At 44.1% G+C, this 21,503-nt stretch overlaps 2 protein-coding genes across 7 annotated transcripts in view; both read right to left on the bottom strand.

Moving 5' to 3' along the window:
- Window positions 1–21,503, bottom strand: part of LOC132912234 (headcase protein) — a 176,084-nt gene that overhangs the window by 86,382 nt on the left and 68,199 nt on the right. The window lies entirely within an intron of this gene.
- LOC132912235 (facilitated trehalose transporter Tret1-2 homolog) lies at window positions 1,745–19,838 on the bottom strand. 3 transcript variants are annotated; one of them, XM_060969497.1, is made up of 7 exons: window positions 19,683–19,838; window positions 5,060–5,298; window positions 4,205–4,561; window positions 3,548–3,804; window positions 2,826–3,077; window positions 2,429–2,600; window positions 1,745–2,199 (listed from the first exon to the last, which is right to left on the bottom strand). In XM_060969497.1, exons 2-7 carry the CDS (start codon window positions 5,133–5,135, stop codon window positions 1,919–1,921), a joined length of 1,395 nt encoding a protein of 464 aa, XP_060825480.1. In that variant the 5' UTR covers window positions 5,136–5,298; window positions 19,683–19,838; the 3' UTR covers window positions 1,745–1,918. The 3 variants fall into 3 exon arrangements, with proteins under 3 accessions (XP_060825480.1, XP_060825481.1, XP_060825482.1); XM_060969498.1 differs by lacking the exon at window positions 19,683–19,838 and adding an exon at window positions 15,787–15,886; XM_060969499.1 differs by lacking the exon at window positions 5,060–5,298.

The following is a 21,503-nucleotide window of genomic DNA, read 5'->3' as shown; positions in this document are numbered from 1 at the left end:
CCGATACTTTCGGTTTCGCCGGCAAATTTATTCGGCGACGAAGGGATCCAACACCGTTGTAGAATGGTCACTCGCCTCCACTTGGTCAGCTTCCGTTCGCCTAGCGTGTCAACGCTCACGGCGATCGCCACGAATAACGATTAACTCTTAGAGTATCGTGGTATCGAGTATCAAATACTTTCTATAAAAGAATTGCAAATTTTGACCACTTTGGTAGTCCTAGCGTTAACCTGGAACGTCGACCAGCAGATAAAATTCGCCCAATTCCTAATCTTTCCTCGTTCCGTAGATTTCGTTCCTCTATTGGAAATAAATTAAATTCACTCAACGAATATCAAGGATCAGCTAGATGATCCGATTTCCACGCAAAGATCGTTTTATTCGATTCGAAAGGAACGATGCCGGTTCGATCGTTGCGTGGATCTCGTCGACATCCTCCTGCTCGAGAAACGTTTCTCTCCTTTCCTTCTGTCCCTCGAGGAATCGAGGCGCGCGTAAACATCCGGCCACGTGGGGAAACAGCGTTTGTTGGACGGTCCGCCGATGGAGGATCCGCAAAACGCACGACAACATGGAGGGAAAAATCTGCGAAGCTGAGACAACGCGTGGCTCGATACGGAGAGTAGGCAGCGTACGTCGACATGCAACGGCCGACCCTGACGAGAGGTTTATAGCAGCATCCATTATTAGAACGCCGATACGAGAAGCTACTACGCTTCATAAATATAAATTCGAATGCATAATCGATGAAAGCGAACGCCTACCGAGCGATGGCAACTGCATGACAAATGCATCGAACGGCAGAAAGGGAAGGGTAGGGAGAGCAGATACTTCATTCGCGTATTTATTAAGACGAATACTAGAAACGTTTGATCTCCGATCGAATCGTTCCTCCATGGAAGTTTATTTCGGAAACGTTAAATTGTTCGTTGATCTCATACTTTAAGATCGTTCCACAAACAGAACAATCCAACAGATGGAATTGAGCGAGGTGAGGGGTTCGTGATCAGAGGACAGAAAGACAGTTGCTCTTTAAATCGCTACGGAAAGTTATCTAAAACAGTTAGTTGCTAATTTTTTTCCTTTTTTAGTAAGAGAGAGTAAATGTTAAATTTCACGCGCAAAATCGACTTAAGTTTCTATATAGCAGTGTTAAAATATAAGCTAAAGTATAATTACGAATATACCATGTTCTCGGTGTTTCTTATTAAAGAAAGGCGAATAAAGAGAGGTAGGTGGTGTTTGCTATCGACGAGCAATTACCAATCAGGCTCTTATTGCTCGGTGATCGATCGATGCTCCCCGATTAACCCGTTAGGTCAACGTCCATGAAAGAACGCCTTCAGACTTTTTCGTTCAAACGGGGCCAGACTTCTCTCGTAATATAAATAACTCTCGTCACACACTAATCTCGACGATTTTTCATTTTACATGGGCGGAGCCAGCCACAGGCGCATCATTGTTGACTCGAGAATCGCACCAAGGGCAGGCAAGCTGCAACGCAGCTACGCATTGTACGTGCCTTTGGAATATGTGCGTGCACGAACCGCATAGTCCTCGAGAGTTCAAGTTTAGTTTGCATCTCCTTCCTCCGTCGGAAAAGAATTTCGTCCGCCCGGAAAACGACACTCTCTGAATATTTCTCTTGGTAGGAAACTTATAATTTTAAAGCCAGCGTTATACCGCGTGAGAATTGGAGAATTAATTATTAATTGTTCCATGTTCCTATATACATGCATATTCGTTCGTTCAAGTCGAGATACATTTATTTTTCAGAATTTACTTACAAAGTTTCTAGGATCCACGCACCGGCATTTCACATTCATTTCGCCGCTATAGTATAATGACAAATTTATATCGCTATCGATGCTCTCAACGATAAAATTTCTGTCCATGTATTTCTCGTGATCGAATACTATCATCGTTCGTTGATTTCGTAGGTGCCGAACTCCCTTAGAATGTCGGCGAACGTCTTCCCCTTGGTCTCGATCATGCAGAATATCACGAAAACCACGCTCAATAGACAGATCATCGCGAAGAAAAAGAACGCAGCTGCGTTCCCAACAGCATCGACCACGGAGGAAAACGATACGGTCACGATGAACGCCAGCATCCAGTTCAAACACGCCGCGCTGGAGGAAGCTGTCCCCTTTAGATTGGTTGGGAAGATTTCGCCCATGTAGGCCCATGGTATGGGACCTGGTATTTCGGAAAAGCAATTTAAAACGCGATTGTACAGCAAAAGAGTGTCATGTGAAATTGAAGAATGGCTTTCGAGGGTTTAAAGAGGAAAACGAGTCTTTATCCACATCCAGTACCATCGAGATTTCAAAATATTGATTTCTCGAATTGCCAAACGGTTCCGAATGGGTTAAGTAGAGATGGATTTGCGTTAAAAGCGAGGTGATGATGCTACTTTGTTACTAACCGGCACCCAGGCAGAAAGCCAGGATATATAGGCAAGCAGAAACGAGCGGTAACCAAAATAGACGGTCGGCTTGGTCGGGATTGTTGGTCCTCAAAACGAAGAAGATGCCTAGAGCCATCAGACAGAGACACATCACGCCGCAGGATATCGTCATGAGGATCTTTCGACCCAGCTATAACAATTTTCCAAACGTTGCTACGGTTTTTGTCCTTTGTGAGTTGGAGATTCGAAGAACGAACGCTGCATTCGGTACGTCGAAGAATTTGTGAACTTTGCGAGAAACATTCTTATTATCATAAATAATTCGATTTTGAAAGGATTAAAAGCCTGTCAGAAATTCTTCAACGACGAAACGCAGCGTTCGCTCGTCGCAATTGCCAGAGATACGAGCGACAACCTGATCGATCAACGAGGCCGATATAGCGCAGGCGATCACCTGGACCACCGCGAAGATCAACATCTGGAGCAGGGGATCCATGTCAACGCCGGTTTGCCTGAAGATCGTCTCGCAGTAGAAAATAATAGCGTTGATGCCGCTGAATTGTTGCGCGAACATCAACCCATATGCCACTCCCATGGTCTTCAACACTGGTTTCTTCAAGAACGCAGAGAACGTCACCTTCTCGCGCCTGCTTTTCTCTACTTGGTCCTATTTTCAAGTACCAAACGCAGCTTCAAAACGCGATACTCGGTTCATACTTGCCTTAAAATAAACCTTTGATGTACAGTAGAGTTCCATTTATTTCCATTTGTCATCAGATGGAAAACAGATCATAAACCACGGGTCCAGATAAATGGATTCAAGCGACAGAAATTCGTCCAACACCTCGGTAGCCTCGCAAAGGCAAAATCCATCTAAAAATACCTCCAACTGTTCTTTCTTATCCTAAACTGACTCGATATCCGAGATACGTGGTCGTGTTTGTCACGGATCGGTAACTAAAATTTGTAGTAACTAAAATTTCGTTCCAAAAAAATGGAATTCTACCGTACTGTTTCTCGAGCAAAAAGTATTCCTTTGTTGCTGGATATTTCGCTGCTCGCAAGTGTCCGCACTGCTTGCGAGCAACGGAAGAATCTCGCGAATACTTCGGTATTTGTAGCAAGTGTAAGACTGACTTTAAACGCGTTGATCTCAGGGTCGATATCGTACTCCGATCCACGGAAGAATCGCATCGACTTCTTGGCGGCTTCTTCGTTCTCTTGCGCCACGTAGAACAGCGGACTTTCCGGCATGAAGGTCATGATGCTGGCGAATAAGAGAGGAGCGATACCACATAGAATCGATATCACAACGATGTTCCTAGCGTAGCCGCAGCAGTAAGCGTACAGAATCCCGATCACGAGTAACAATTGGAAGAAGACTCCCAAGGTACCTAATCGTACAACAGAGTCAAGCTTTTTATTAAATCGTATTATAGTATTTAGAGCAATACCTACTGAGGAGAAAATGGTACAACGTTTGAAAGCTTACGAATAGGAGAGTTTCTGTTCACCACAACTTACATCGTTGATTATAGATCTGCTGTGATTAAACATCGGTTATCGATTACCGTTATTATTGCCTGGCGTTGCTTCTTTTTCGGAACATCTTTTTCCCAGAAACTCTAAATATTCGCGATCCTATCATAGACTTTCTAACGTACCTGGTTCTCAGTAGACACTGACACGAATATTATGGCACAAGAATCTTAATATTCTTTGAAACCGATCGACAACATCTATATCTTTCCTTTGGTAAAGCGCATCTGGCGCAGTTTTCCTTTTCTCTCGTACCTCTAATCTCTTTTTCGGAGATCTCGGCAGAGTACATCGGCGCGACGACGCAGAACATTCCGCCACAGGCGCCGGTTATCAGTCTGCCCATGACTAGAAGCACGAACGTAGTCACCCCAATTGTGATGAATATCCAGCCGAGAAGGAACGCGGGTACCAGCGACATCATCGTCCACTTTCGACCGATCTTGTCGACCAGGAAAGGCACCACTGGCATCCCAAGTGCTGCACCCAGCGGAAAAACCGACGCGATCACGTTCGTCGAGAACGTATCGTACTCGTGCTTCTCTTTCAGCACTTCGACGCACGGCGCGCTCCAACCGATTCCGCAGCCCAAAGAGAATCCGCCCATGCACGCTACAAAATTTACGCCATGTATCTACGGTCGACCGTTTCTCGCGATTTTTCTCTTACCGATTCCGCACGAGAGAATCGTTAAAACACGTTCACAATTCAAGGCAAAAATGTACATATTGCGACATCGTACGATGTCCAATATGCCAAAAAACCGATACCACGAACTAAAATCTCGTACAATTACGTGTACTAACACGTTGATCGCTACAACTGTTATCGGTGACCGTTAAATTTTTCACCGTGGTTAAAACAAGGCAAATTTCATGGACTAACAAGTTTTCAAGGATGCGAAGGAGCCCGAGTTTTTCCAAGCTAGTCCGAGCCCGTAATCTCGGATACCCGCATACGTCTAATCTACGCGACTATAGACTAATCACGCCATAGGGGTTAGGGAACTGTGAACGTGTCAAAAAGATCGCAATTATCAGGCGAATAGGTTAAATCGTTTTCATCGAACGAAATAATATTGGAAGAAATTTCTGGAAGTAAGAAGAGAACCTGCGCAAGCAGCGATGTACTGTGGAAGCCTTCTCCGGAAGAGCTTTCCGAAGTCCTCCTTGCCTCTATCCGCCATTTTTCGCCAGATACTGTTGACCAATCTCGATTTGCGATTATATTCGCTCGTTTTCCCTCTATGAAAATTGAATGTTTCTCGTCGTCACGTATAGGTACAGTCTGTGTGTTCTCTCATCGATGTTCGAGTACGACGATCATCCTTTGTCTACGTGGCTATACGTCTTGAAGAAAAGAGCACGTGGAAAATGGGGAGAACGTAGGAAAACGAAGAGACGAAACGTTGGAAAGGAGGAAAGAAAACGATCCTCGGACCCGACACGTTTCCCTGTTCCAATAAACTCGTCGACCAGGCTATGGTTCTCAAGGACGATACCTGCGGCGACCGTATTCCCCGTCGACAGCGGGGACGACGCGGTGGTAATAGGGATAAGGTCCCTTCCTCACGCCCGGTTACTTCGGCTAACGACATTCAAATTCCATTAGGACAGCGCGCGATGTGCGGCTGACAACTTTCAGATTACAGATCGGCTCGTTCTCCTCGGTTTTCGCGAGAGAAGAACTCTTGTCGGAATAATGGCAGGGAGAGAAAGGGGAAGAACGGCAAGGAAAAGAGCTCGAAGAAACGGGAACGATTAAATCGCGAATACGGACCGGGTATTTAAATGAGTGCATCTACATTTTAAATATCTTCTTCGGTGCCACTGTGACTCCGGGTTGACTCGAATTCTTACGAATCCATTCATAACTTTACAGTATAAAGTATTTTTAATATAAAATCTATATATGCATGTATATAATAACGATATATTTAGCAATATATACATTTTTTCACGAGAATCGGTGGCTTTTTGGTGGCTGCATTCTTTTTTTCCTTTTTTCTTTTTGTTACAGGTAGTTTGGTCCAAAAATAGTAAAGCGAGTCTCGGAAATACTTTTGTTTGGATTTCTAAGAATCGAAGGAACCTCCTCCCTTAAAAAGCTTTGAATATATTATGCGTCTTTAAATTTTGTATAGAAACTCTCGATTTGCTTGCCAAACCACGTACTTCGACTCCCATGATTTTCCATATCTACGAAACTTCGCGTCCGACACCGAGTAAGATCGCAAGCTGAAATCGCGTCGATGAGTTCTCGCTGATTTGCAGGGTGAACGACCTATGAACGAAGCTTTCCTCTACAACAGTGCATTGACGGGAGGAAGGAAATCGGAGGAAAGATAAAGAACGCGGCTGTTCTAGCTTCTATCTACATATACACCACGAGGCTGCTTCCGACGAGGAACGTCCGCGGAGGGAATTCTAGATAACCGATAACGATACGTACTCGACTGGTGATCGAGCTCTGAGAAACGCCGTGTCGTTGTACGACCGTAAGAGAGGATGCACTGTTCTACCAGCGAAATCCGCCGCCCTTCGGGCCACGATAAGAAAAATAACGCAAGAATCCACCGCCTCGTTATCCGTCTGCTCAAATTCGAGACGTCGAAGATGACTTCACTTGAGGCAAACGTCGGTCCAAAGGCTGAAAAGAGGAACTCTTTTGCGAATCGAAGCGCTCGAACAAACGCTTCCACAGTGCTGTGAACAGACACTGTCCTTCTAAGTTTAACCACCCCTTGATCGAACGTTCCACCATCCGAATAACATCGAACTGTAACATGAAACAAGTACGCGAAATATACTCAGCTATGTCGTACTCTCTGTATATTCGATCAGGTTAGCGATCTCGTTAGAAGTGCATCGTTAGACACGTGTGCAATGAAGAAATTATTGAACGAATTAAGGAGAAATTTAGTAGCAATGAAAGCAAAATCAACAGATGGCGTGAAAATGTGTAATTCGTCGGTTGCGAAAGATTCGAAAAATAGATTAAAAGAGCACAACAGATTAAAATATTCCGAGCGTCTGGTCCTTCTGTAACCAATTAATTCGAATAATCGAGTTCCTACTGCGTAAATTCGGCAAAGATAGTTGCAAAGGCCGCGCAAGACGTAATTGCAACGTATCACGAACTCATTGCCTTTTTCTCGCCTTTCAAGCACACCGTTTCCATTCGCGTCGTGTCTCGGCTCTCCAGGTCCGCCGGGAGCACCCCGCATTTACATATAAATATAAGTAAAAAGCGTATTTGCATTCAAATGTCTGGCGGCAGGGTCGAGGTACAAAAGTTCGACGGCATTCTCGATCGAAAGTTCGCGGGAAGACTAACCGCGAATGGAGCAGGTAAATGAAAGACACGTCGATGACGCAGAATTCGAGGGGTCGAACGGAAGATCGATCGAGCCACGAGTTCGATTACCGATAATAATTCGGAAAATTTGTTCGATCAAACGTATCTTGAGAAATTATATTCCAATGGATGTTATTGAAATCCATGTAGATAACATTCAAGTATTTGTCTTTAGTATATACGCGATATATACGTGTTTGCTGCTTTTTATTATTTCACCCTTTTCAGCAATAAAGTATTCCAGACTTTGGCAAGGTATTGAAAGATGTCCGAAACCTTAAGAATATTCTAGAATAGTTGGATATCTGACAATAAAATTTAAAAAAAAGTTATCGAGCTTTCGATCGAATCGCATGATACTTATGGACGATAGTAGCGTAGGTGGGCTGTGCATTGCTGCCACCTTAGCTTTCGAATTGAATTCGTCACGGAAGTTGCTGCAACGCGAAACGAGACAGTCCGGTTTGGGTATCGATGGATATTAGCGGACTTGTTTTCCAACGACTAGACTAGTTATCGGAACATTGTGATTTGCGTGAAAAATTCGCTAACACATTGGCTATCGATCGTAGGATTAAAGTTGGTTACGGGCATCGAGGTAATGGAGCTGGATAATTGATCAAAATCCGAGTATTATATCTGCCGTTCTATCTCTCGCGAGTTAATAGAACGTTATATCGAGTTCCATTCATCGAGACTCATTCAAGAATAGGAATGAACTACGATTGCTCGTCATGGCTCGACGGCTTCCCCCTTACCAGATGAATATTCCATCTATCCAACGGTTATTTATCGTAGCGACGCTTAATCGCGCAACACTCGCGTCATTTGCCAGCAGTGAAACGCTTTGTCGTCGCTTAATTTACACCGAACCCTCGGAGTTCATCGATTCCGACTCAACGACTGTCTGTTGGCCGTTAATCAAAGACACGAGTTGGTCGTACTTGGGGTCCAAAGATGTACGAACTTGGTCGTTTAATGTTCAGAGACCGGAGAAGAAGATACTCGTTTAACTATCGCAACAGTGTCAGAGATGGCGACGAGTCGAGCGCAGCGTTCGACGGTAAAAATTTCCTCGTTTTCCACGTCTCTTGGAAACTTGCCTCGTTCGTTATCCAACGTTGTCCATCGATATACGAAAAACGCTAGAACAGTCGGTAGTCGTCTAAACTCGATCCTCTCCCGCGTCGTCCGCGAGCGCATAGAACGCAAGCAGACCTCCAAACGGCTTACATAAGCCGTCGACTGGCTTTGCTACCTTGAAGTCGGTCGTTGCCGCTGTCTCTTGCAATCGCTGCATGCCGGCGTATGCATCGAACGTTCTTTACAACCGACTGGCAATCAAGACTCACAACGACGCGTGCACGGGAACACACGGTGAAACGAGAGAGGAGAATGCACGCGGCAACGAATAGATTTCAATTTCAACGTGGGAATGCGCCTCTATGCCGGTGCTGGTATTGATCCTCGCGGGACGGATAATAAATTGTCGATTCGAGACCGTGCGTCCGGAGGAGACGTCGTTAAGAAGACGATACACGTCGCCTCTCTCTTCCCTCTAGTCCAACCAAACAATCTAACCCCCTTCGTACGTATTATTATTCCTGTGGCGGATTCCGGAGCTGAACGCGCCACTAACGAGCCAATCTCTGCGCGATGGAACGTTTAATGATCACGGTGTGTGATCTTTGTACCAATCGTCGGGGCAGACCTCGTCGATACCCTCTCCAACATCGGACGTGATATCAGGATGCGATCCCGAAAATTTTCCAAGAGCTGGCAATCGCCAAACGAAGGGGTAATTGTTCATCGCGAATGGTTGAGAAGGTGGCTGGCAAAAGCGAAAGACGTATACAAGCAATAATCATCGAGCGAAAAGTGACGGGGAATTAATATCGTATCGTTTTAACGAGAGATTGTAAATAGAATATTAATTTGTAAGTAACTTTCGCAATCCAACCTATAGATTACCTCTACAAAAAATGCAGCGTACGTATTTTTTCTGTATGATGTCAAAGATATAAGAAAATCTAAATGGTCTAATCTATACTCTTCGTTATTTTGTTACGCTATCGGAAGGCTCGTTCACGTCGTTTCTAGTACCCTGTACATGTACTCTGTTCGTTTCTCCTCGGATCTCGATATAAATCATGACAAATTCGCAGATACCATCATCTTGGATATCGAAGAAAATGCTGTGTTTCGCGACTAACATCGTGTCAAAGAAGGACGATCCTATATACGTTTACGAGTTACGAATATACGTTCAGTGGAATTTCCTGGAAAATTTCACTATATAAAATTTGCAAAATAAAACGTGCGTAACGATGTTTCATAGAAAAAGAGTTTGTCTACGTTGAAAAAAGATACAAGAGTTAGAAAACTATGTAAACCTGCATCTACGCCAGTAGCCACCTTTCTCAACCACGGAACGGTAAGTTCACCGAACGCTTGTTTTGTCGCAAAACTTGCAGGAAACTCGCAAGTAACTCACGGGGAAGCGACAAATTCGTTGGAACAAGTTTGCGACAACTTACAACGCGACGGACCAATTGTTTCGAGAAATCAGATCGAAACGTCGAGACGACCTAATTCCAAGGGGACATGACCAGGGGATGAGAGAAAGAGAGTCGTCCACCCTCGCGCAATCGATTCTAACGAGAGAGGCTTAGGACGGCCGATCAAGCTCGTATAAATCACGGCTCCTTCCCCACGGGGTGTTAAGGCGGACGGGAATGGTGTTCCCGATAAAAGTCACCGGACCACAGGAAATTCCTTTCCCGTCGCTACGAATCGAACTTCGGGACATTGGTTTCTCGCTTAGCGGATTACCTACCACGTCGAGCGAGAGTGTATTTCGCTGCGAACTAAGAATACATAGGGGATCGGCCAGTGGATTTACCTGGAACAGAAAAAGGTAAAAGCGAACCATTAGATACGTGTAAATGCCAAATTCCATCGGAGTAAATGCGTAAGAGTTGAATAACGCGTCGAATACATCACGCGCCGACTGCGAGAAAACTTATAAGAGCTAGAACGCTGGTTCGATGTATAACTAATGGAAATAATAACAACACAATGGCCTCGTACAGAGAACGTGCTCGCGTTGATTTACTTTTCACGGTCTGCTACACCGTTATGGAACACCCACGCGTATACGTGCGTGTTTAAATACTCTGAATAGCCGTGTGTGTCGTGGAATACGTGCGTGATCCAGTCAAACATCAAAATTAACATTCTATCTAAAAGTTCATTTCCGATTATACGGAAGATAACGATGGCTCTAAAATACGAAAGGAATTCTTTGAAAAATTCAACGATTAAAAAACAATGGTCCCGATGATTACCGGTAACGAAAAAAAGTTTCTCCGTTTACAACGATCGTTCTTTATTAACCCATTTGCATCATTGCCCTGCTTAAGAACAGTGGTCCCTATCACCGCGGGCAGTCGGTCGTAAGTGCAGCAAACGAAGTTTATCGAAAATTTACTGTTCAAAACTATTTAGAGTTGTGGATCTTTGGAGCCGAAATAATGTTATAGGAACACTGAATACACACTGAGGATTAATATTAAAATAATAATATATTTATTTCATGGACGATTTCTCATATATTCATCGATACGCACTTGCACGCGTCTCAGCACTTTCTTCTACACTCGACTGTTAACCGACTCTTCCAGATGCTAAACCACTGCCAATCGTCGTTTGTCCTAAGGCCTGGACGCCCTTTGACGCTTACACACAGTCCAGCACAGAAAATTATACATATCTCAACAAAAACGATTGGTAGACAACGTTACTTCGCGAACATCGCATCTTACATTCTTTGTAACAGAGGGAAAAAATAAAAATTATTTATTTAAAAGAGAATTACTTAAATTAAAATGGAAATAAAAAAAAGCAGTCGCAGCGCGCAGAATAATCCGCGCTTGATGATAGAAGACAGTCGCAGCGCTTGGATGCAAATGGGTTAACATCGTTTAAATTCTTATACCGCAACTCTTTTGATTTCGATTAGAATCGTCACGATGTCGATGGCGCGTGAACGGTATATCGCGATTCGATCCTAGAGAATCGGAGATCGGAGAGAACACACACGATTGCGCGACAAAAACCGCTCGCGCGACCGTTCGTAAATTATCGCGATCGCGCTTCACGCTCGATTTCAGAGAACCTCGTGTTGGCTTTATCGAAGCCGACGTCGACGAAAACGCTAGGGGATAATTGGTAATTTCGATCCATTTGTCAAACGGAACGCGGCAACCTCGTTGGAACGTGTCACCACGAGCTACTTTTGCAAACGAGCCACCATACCGTCCACCCACCCATAAATCTTGGCGAATGCCGGCCGTTAATTTTTTTGTCCCGCTCAGACTGACCTACAATGTAAGCTCGAGGCACCGAGATCGAAATAACTCGAGTATTCTCATTTTCAAGTTTGGCCTTTCGTCTTTTCAACGTTGAAACTTAGCAACGGTATTAATATTTTCTTGTTGCCCGGTTGACAGACAATCGTACGAGATACAGTTACTCGCGCATTAATATTCGGACACGGTGCTATCTGCGTACCTGTTGCTTTATATAAAAAGGGGTTGATTTAAATATCGCGTTGCTTATTTCTCGAGAATACGAAGCTAATTCACCTTCGAATTATCGAAGGAAAAACCGAACCTCCGTCATTCGATAAGTTTGTCGTGATTTTTTTTTAGTAAAACGTTCGTAAGATCTTTGGAACAAAAACTAGCACACACCGCACGCATATTCTTTAGAGTTTAGAACTGTGTGTTTCTCTTTTGACGTGTTTGTTTCAAAGATCGAAAACTCGTCGGCCGTGGTACATTGCATCACATCCAATTACAAGTACGCACCAATACCGGCAAATCGAAGGCTCGAAAAGCAAATGCAAAAATAGCTGTCGCATTCCGACGCTTTACGAGCCGATAAGATACAAGTATTGTTTCTAAACTAGTTCTGCGATGGAAAACCAGGTTTTGCGTATCAGGCTTTGAAACGTGTTATTACTCGATAAGATAGGAAAACTGGTCGGTGCTTCATTGTTGTCCTGTCCTAATCGGCATATCGTTCGAGCAACTCGCTTTTCAAACTCGCACTGGCATTGCCTCGGTGATTCATTGAACAACTTTAACACGATATACGTAAAGTGGAACGCAACGACGTTTCAAGAATCGATAGCTACCAAACCACGAGTTTCGTTAAATACCCGTTCCGGTTCGAAGCATATCATTGGAATAAACTTATCGCGTAGTAAACTTATCTACGTATCAGCAGTTGGAATAAACAGAAAATAACGTTTCCAGAGTTATAAAGGAATCAACTTTGTTTGATTTACCTCGAGGCAACGTGACGCTGACGCCAGAGATCAGTGATTCCCAGAGGTTCGGAATCAGAATTCAACGAGGTCTTTCTTCTTTTCTTTTTCCTTTCTTTTCTTTTTTTTTTTCTTTTTTTGTAATCGCGTAGCTGCATCTGCTGTTGTACATTTTAAAATTTGAATACAAAGTGCGCGTAAAACACTCGTACATTTTCTAACGTGCGCTGTGACTACAAAGAGTTTGATAACCACTGCTGTAGATGTATAGAGTGTCGCAACTCAAAATAATGCAGTCTTGTATTCCATTATTCGCCTGAAGAATCGCAAGTACGTCAGCTAATGGTCGTGAAAATTTCAAATTTCGAATTAGTCGATAATTTTAGAAATTTTAATAATATTCTCGTCGTTTCTGTGGTGCGTCCTAACGTTTCCAGCCGCTAGTGTACATTAGAGAGTTATTAAATCGCCGTTGCACGCTTGCACGTTTTATTTCCACACTCATACGTAGATGATTCTTTGCAACGGAAAGATGAAACGAAGAGCTTCGATCGAATTCATCAACAACCGGGCAAGAATTGTTTTGTATTTGCAACTTATTCCTCGAAGTTTGGGCGTCCGTTTGTGCCACGCAATTTGATTTCGCGTCTCCTTTGGCGGTTTTACACGCAGCTGGCCGAAACAAATCGATCGATTGTTCGTTGCAGGGCTGCGGGTTGAATTCCACGAAACGACTAAGAAAAATAACCAGAGAGAAGGGGGGGAGAGGAGGAGAAGGAGGGGAGGAAAATGTGTTTTTCCATCTTGCACGCTCCTGTTCTCTCCTCCCCGTCGTTATTTCTCGGCGATTCACCGTTATTGACGACGCGGTCGCGTTAGAAAACTCGTACGAATTTAATGTACCATAACAGAAATATTGCGAGCTCTTTTGTGACGGTGGTAGAGCCGACTCCGCGAGAAACTTCTCTTTTTTTTTCGCGCGTGCTGCTCTTTTACCTTTCCAGCCCGTTAACCACAATTCGCGCCAACGGTGTACCCTTCCTTGCCTTTTCGGTGCCACGAAAGTACAAGCGATCTAAATAACAATTTAATATTCGATATATAGGAATATGTCGCCAGACACCGATTCTTCTTTTATAGTATTAGATCGTTTCGAAGCTTGGGGTATTTGAATTGTATATTTTGAAAAAAAAAAATATGGCTTCGGGATATACAGTGGGTCGCGAAAGTATTCGTCGATACTGGTAGCTTCAGACTGCTTTTATGAACGTATCGTGCGCGTTATACGAGATATGGATATGTCCTGAAACGTTTGCGGCGAAATTGTACGCAGAGATTCGAAATGAATCGAACAGTTCAAAATCGAAACTCTCGGAGAGATTTTTCGTTCGACTCGCGAGCCAAGAAAATTTGCGAAAGCAAAGGCGGTGAAAGTTGGATTTGCTCTTAACGACTGCGAGAGAAACGCTGAGGAAGCAGCAGCAGCCTGGGCTAAATCTACATTCTGCTGCATCCGAATCTCTTTCTTTTCGCTCAGACACGCAGAAGAGGGTGAAAATGTCCCCAGGAGGCTTCTCTCCCGCGAGTTGCGCAAAAAAACGTCCGCCTCTAGCCGCGCGAAGCACCATCGTCCAAAGTGTCCTCGTCTTCTTTCAGATTTATCATATTCCTCGCGTGTGGCGCGTGCATGAGAACCGGCGTAGGTTTTTCACGAACCGTGAAACCTGCTTGAAACGCGTTTCCCAGTGCCAACTGGAACTTTTTCCACTAGCCGACTCGTCTCAGCTTTCCTTCGCTCTTTCGATTTTCTTTTCCGACGATTAATCGACTCCGGATGAGGTTTCGTTCGGTCGAAACTTCAGGGGGATATTTCTTGGAAGCTCGCAAACATTCCGGACAAAGTCGACGGGACGAAAACCAAATGGATACAAAGACCTTTTCTTCAAAGTTTAGCAGCTTCTTTTGCGAGAAGGCGGGATTTTCATTGGGACGAGACGACGGTGGTCGGGGATCCTCGGCGTGTGAATCCGGCCAGTGGCCCTTGTATGCCCGTTTTTTTTTTGCGTGGAAAAGGAAACGAGGAAGCAAAGGAGGAAGAGGCGAGTCGCTGGAAAAAAGAACTAAGGGGGGCCCTCTTAATGCCTCGCGGCAAAATTCGCTAAACGCTCGAAAGCAGCTGCTCCTGGCGTTACCAGTCATTTCCTCCTTTCTCTCTTTTTCTCACTTCCCTTCCAAGTTTTTCTCCCTCTGAACCACGGTGTTTGTCATCTCTTCCACCTTGCTCCCATTACCACCCTATTTCCGCGCCTTCGAGATCCGCACTCTGAACTTCCGGCGTCCTGGCCTCGTGTCTACGCCTTCGGAATTATTCCGCGACAAAGGAGACGAGGCGCTCGAAAAATAAATACGAGCGCCACCGAAAGAGAACTACCACCGAACGTGGCTGAGTCGTTGCCGTGTTTCGATCAGCGATTATTTTCCCGCAACCCTCGTTGCTCTTGTTCGGTTCTCGTTGGTAGAACGGTCGGAATGTTGGAGAAATAAATGAGAAAAGCGAATTGTACCTATTCTATTAGAAATGTTTGTGTCGTTATAAAAGTACAAATTTCACAATGGGAACATAGTCGTCAAGTCCCGCCGATAACTCCTTTCCACGTTTTCTAATTCATCGAGCAAATGTAAAAATCAACGACTCTTCTATTCTTAATGACAAAATGCTTATTAAAAATCCCAATCGGTTGGTTTCAAGATTTTTGAAAATATATTTCAAGATTTTCCATCGATCTACAAAAAAAAAAAAAATAATATTCAAATGGCCGGATAGAAAATACATTGGAAAAATATCCGTGTCGAATTTATTTGACCAACTGGAGCTAGTCTTTGATCGTTTTTCCTCTTTCACGCCGTAAGGTACATTAGCGAACCTTCGATCGTTCTTGAAACGAGCTCGTCGCGCTTTTCCAATTTCGCAAGCGAAGGTAAGAAGGGAGAGGGCAGGCGACGGCGGACTAGTTTCCCAAGTCCCAGCAGGGAAGCTCGACTCGAATTACCTTTAAGCAAGGGAGGCGAAAAACCGAACGGCTCGAGGGTCTCGGACAACGCAGCGTTCAAAATCGAACGCTCCCTTTCCTCCGTACAATTTGCATACCTTTCCTCCGAGGACCGAAATGACCCTGTGAAACGAGCATAAGGGTCCTTTCTGCGACGTCTAATGGTCTGCGTTCCGTCGCATCTGCTCCAAATGGCACGGTGGTTTTGTAATTTTGTATCCGAGAATGGTTCTCTCGCCAGTTAAGGACGAGAGAAACAACGATGGCCGAAAATCGTAATATCGTTGCAAAGTATTTTACAGTCGTATATCGTATCAGTGGTATCGACGTAACGACTTAGATTTGTCAGAGTAGAATTAAGAAAATGATCGATGTTCAGCGGTTAATTCTACATCGGTAATCGTCCGTGTTATTATCCGGCAACCCAAAAAGTTTGTATCTCGAGCAAAATTTATCTCGTCAATTTCTTCGGAGCAAGGTTTTTATCTTTCAAGGGTCTCTGAACGTTTCGCTTAAAAAGTGAAAATATCTCCAAAAATTTCTCCAAGTTTGAAACAGTAAGAGAAAAAAATTACAGTACAAAGCTGTGCCTGCCCACGAAGAGCTAAAAATTAGATAAGGCAACGCGATATCGCTTTCTAAATCCTCGCCGAAGGTCACAACTATCCACGAAACTTTCCATCTATCTTCACTAACGCGTAACGCTATCACAGCGGGGAATTGTCAACGAGTCTGGGAACGCGGACAATTTTCCTCGTTGTTTGGTGGAAACGTGACGAAACGAGAGAATAGTTGAGAGAGAGAGAGAGAGAGAGATAGAGGCGTCAAAGGGAGAGCAGGGGACACTATACTTCGCCGGGCGTTAATAATGAGCCAGCCATTCCAGCGGCATCGGTGTCACGTCGCTTTGTTCCTGCGCGTATTATTCGGTCGCGCGCGTATCTGGAATAATCAGTCGCGTTTTACCGAAATAGCGACGCGCATTGTCCCACAGGGTCTAGACGACGTCGGACGAAACGCGTTGGAATCGCAATGGAGAACAAAGACCGCGTCGAGGACGAGAGAAAGGATTGTCAGAAAAGTTTCACCAGTTTCTAGACAACTAAAGGGAGCCAAGAAAAGTTCCTTTTCTAGATCGTGTCTGCGTATTCGCTTTCCATTGCGTTCATTTTACTCTTCTTCTTCTTCTTCTTCTTCTTTTTCTTCTTTTCTTTTATCGACCTTCTTTTTCACGGACTAGTTCGAATTCTAGAGAAAACTTTCCTATTAATCGAACAGTTCCTTCGTCTCCTCCATGCTCCGCAGTTACGTGGCGAACTAGTCGGTGGAAATACGATTTTAATCGCTTCTATGAAGTTTAGAAAACTTTCTCCGCGATAGTAACCTATATCTGGTGAAACCCGCTAGAGAAAAACACCATATTCTATTACTTTTCACCTCGATACACGATAGCAATATACGGTGAGCCTAAATTCGTAGCGCGACCAAAGTCGGCAAGATTCTGTGGCTGGAAATGGGAGAAAGATGAAAATTCCGCTTCTCGAGAAACCATGTTTCGACGCTTGTCACGAGACAAAAGAGTAACAGACTCCGATATGGCATGTTCACGCGTGTCCAAAGCACTTCCGGGACAATGATGCAGGAAAACAGCGCGAAAAAAAGGTGCAGAGGGAAAAGAAACGTCAACGAGAGAGACAAAGGGAATCGATATTAGCCGCACCAATTTCGTTCGAGCGATACAAAGCGTGGTGAAGGTTTGGGGTGCATTATGATCGATGAAATACCGTATTAAGGGTCCCCCCATCCTAGAAACAGACGCACCTGCCACTCGTTTGTCCTCGATCCAGTACCTTTCCCGATCCCCCGGAAAGGCGCAAGCCAACAATAGGATTGTTTTGCCCCGTGTACTCTCTGTCTCTCTTTCTCTCGTTTCATTTGATCTCTCTTTCTCTTCTCGCGGACGCCTTTGGTCACGAGTTTCGTCTCTCCGGAGAATAGACAAGCGTATCCGATAGCCGTGCTTATTGGATCCAACGTTGGAGACGCATCTCTCCCTTTCCACCGGCAGCGCAAGGGACGATTCTTCGTTAAGAAGATTACTCGATCCGGGGACCCCGAGATATCGAGATCTAACGTTACCTGACCGGCGATTATTATTTCACGAACACGAAGAGAATTTCGTTTGGGGCTTGCGCGACCCTACGACGGAAGTAATAAATCGTGCACTGGTCTCCTGGCCTCGTGACAGCAGAATCGAAGCGTTTTAGATTAGATAAGGCAACGTTTTCTACGAGGAATGTACTTACGAAGGACTCTTGTAAATTAGAAGTCGATAGCCGCTACTCTTCCTCGTAAGTTACGAGGTACGCGAGACTTTTCTAGCGAATGCATGCGAGTAGGAAGTTTTACGAGGATTAAAGCAACGTTGAGTATCGATGACGGCGATGTGAAAGCCAGGTAGTTTTGATATCGAGAAGAAGGAATATTTTCTGCGTCGCGGTTCACCTATCAACGGCAAATGCATGTTTCTTTCCAAACGTAATAAAACACTGTTCAGATGTCAGTTTGTGTGACATGTTATTACTGGAAAGTAATTAGGAAAACGTTAGTCTCGATTTTCTGTATTTTTTATTGTAGAAAGTATTTCGATAGAAATTTTTTAAAAGACGTTAGCTGGCAGATGCGCGAAAATTTACTGCTTGCCGTATAAATTGATTTCGAGACAATTGCTGAAAATATATATACAGCTACAGGTTACAAAAACGATTTGCATATGCCTGTTATTTCCAAGGAAACACTTTTTTATCAGATTTTATACGTATCCCATTTTTCTAACATCAAATTTTTGTAATCATATGTAAATGTACAACTGCCACTAGATGATACGAAATTTAATATACCTAAATCTAATCGATTAGGTTTACCGGTATATAAATGCTATCACACAATGACGCGCGAATACTTGTCGAGGCGACTGCATATATACGAGACACGAGTAATAAGCATGAAATTCAAAATGACACGAAGAATGATGTACGTAATTGTTTCGAGCAGTTTACTCGATTTAATAGCCTCTTTCAATCCTCTGTTAATTAAAAATATCTCCTACGTCATGCCAGGCTTTGAAACAACTTACACGTTTTGACACGATGCGAGTATCGCTTCACGTTGAAGTAATAAATGTTATCTGTACGTTCAAGAAACGAGGAAATTGGCATAACTGAGTAGCAGATACATGTTATCTGCAAAGAACTCACGCCTGTGCGAGTACGTGTTTCTTCAGGAAAACTAAAATATAAAAATCGAGACGCCGATTGCTTCGAATTGTAAAGGAAAACAACCTCGGAAGTTGAAAAATCATATGAATATTCTCGATAGAAGTCATCGGTACGTTTTATGCTATTTCCTTATAAACTGAGAGAAACTGATTGCTCATACGGAAACCGCAATCCCGCGTTGGGAATGTCCCCGACTTTTTAAATTTTTTCCTGTTAACATAAACACCGGACGCTGGAAAGATCCAACGAATAGTCGTAGAACGTATGGTTTTCTCGTGGCTGTCACGATCTTGTACAAAAATGACGTGTCGCTATACGCTATATATCAATGACTATACTAAAATTTCGAGATCTCGAGTTTGTACGCATATTCCGCGGAAACCGCCAATTTCAAAAACAATATTTAACGTTTTACTAGCTTAGAAAACTCTTTGGCGAAAGATCGTATCGTTTAATGAAAATCGACTTAGAATTCCGCTACCTTGGAAAATTCTTTGGCAAAATTTTCGACGAACTAAAAGATAATAAACTTCAAATTCAAATTCATGATAAAATCAACAGATGATTCGATTTAATTACGAACAGAAGAATGATACGAAATTTTTGTTCGCCAATGGACAAACCTCGTGAACGAACAAAGATAAATTCATATGCAGCGATTAATACTTATTAAAGGATGAATAACACAGCCGAAAAGAAGCTTCTTAACCACTCACCTGTAAAATCTCATCGCAAAGAAATCACTTATCGTTGTACTTTTATCGACAATGAGAGACTCGTGGTACAACTTGAACAATTTTTTCTGGACGCTTCGAGTCCCAAGCAACGATAGGATTCGACTGTTCGGGACGAGTTACCGCGACTAAATATGTTCCAGCGTCCCCTGCTTACGTAAGCCGTTACTTTTTCCTCCTATCGCCTCCTATCGCCTACCACCAACCAATCTGGCCCGAGCATTCGCTCGATTAATACCGACACGCGAGGTGACGCTTGGAAGAACCCGTGTGTGGGTCCACCTTCGGTCGAACGTCGCGTACAATCAACCGCGAATCCAGTTGGTATTGTTTCGCTGGCACGGGTAGCTGTAACAGGTGCCGTTTTATGGTCTTGCGGCCGCGTGACTTTATCGATGATATCCGAGTAGCAACGTAATCGAATAAACTGATTTTGTCGAAAATCAAACAAACGAGGGGCTGATTCCATGCGAAAAAGTGAATGGAAAATGTAAAACAAAATTTGTTTCTACGGCACTTTTTACAAATCGTCCACAAGGAGTAAAAATTTATACCAATCGTTTCGTACGAGTCTAGAAAATTTAATCTCTTCGTAGAGTTTAATGTGTCGACGGAGGAAAGGTGGGAAAAAGCAGTGTACGATCAAAGAAACAATTTGTTCGGCAAAAAAGAGAGATTTCAAGGGTCGGTGGGAATACAACGTGGGGGGAGAGATTCGCGAAAAAAATCCCTCTTTTCCGAATAGAATCACGCCGAAGAAGGAACACATACGGAAGCGTTGTCCGCTCGTGTATCCTCGAAAAGCTCTCGTTCCTATCATATTTATGAGATACCTCGAACCAACTGACTGCGACACCACACAGATATATATATATATACACACATATATATATAGTGACGGGGTAAATCAGCGTGGTCAAAAAGTGGCTCTCTGTCCGTGTAGAAATCTATGTATTTGGTCGCGCAATAAGACGTGACCTGCACGAGTGGGAAATTGGCTGAAAGCTCACGTCGCACGGTCTTCAAACGAGAAAAATCCAGAGCCCTCCCTTTGAACCTGTCGATTCTACGAAGGGGAAAAGGGAAAAAGGCGTTTTCCGCGTTTCTATCGCCCCCCTTCGCCGCTCCCGGTTTCTCTTTTGCTTCGTTCGTCTTATCCTCCCTTGTAGAGATCGACAGAATTTCGATCCGTCGGCACCCTTCGATCCACCCGAAAAGTCGCAGCACATTGGCACGCAATCAAGCGGTAGTTTGAGCCGACCGAGGCCTTCCAAAATGGTGGCGCGTACGACTCACCCCCATTCTTCTAACCCAATCGAATTCATCGCGCCGCATTAGCAGCTGTCGAAGCCGATCAAGGTCGTTATTCGATGCGAGCTGAAATCTGGCCACGGAAACGGCAGCGAAACACGGCAAGAGCCTGCACGATCTCGTCCGCCTTTTCCTTTGTCCGACGACAATGCGGCGAAATAGCAGGGCCATCGGTCTGCCATTTCCCTTCCCGGTCCCTGGATCAATGGGACAAATTGGTACGAACTAACGATTAGCAAGGGCATCCACTGACGTAGCCTTCAAAAAAAAAGATAAAAAGGAAAAAACGCGAAGCCTGCATCCGCTGACAGTTTTTGATCGGAACGAGGACATGGCAAGGGATCGATTGAAAACCAAATCCTCTATTGTTGGCTGAATCTGTAGAAGCCCGTGACAGCAGCTTGGGAACGTTTCGAGCTGTCGCAGGGTGTCGTGACAATGCCGTCGCGAAGACGGAAGGTAACCTTTGATCTCTTTGGTGTCTCATCACGC

This window comes from Bombus pascuorum, chromosome 11 (assembly GCF_905332965.1).
Source record: "Bombus pascuorum chromosome 11, iyBomPasc1.1, whole genome shotgun sequence".
NCBI lineage: Eukaryota > Metazoa > Arthropoda > Insecta > Hymenoptera > Apidae > Bombus > Bombus pascuorum.
This window is presented reverse-complemented; position numbering and strand designations above follow the sequence as displayed.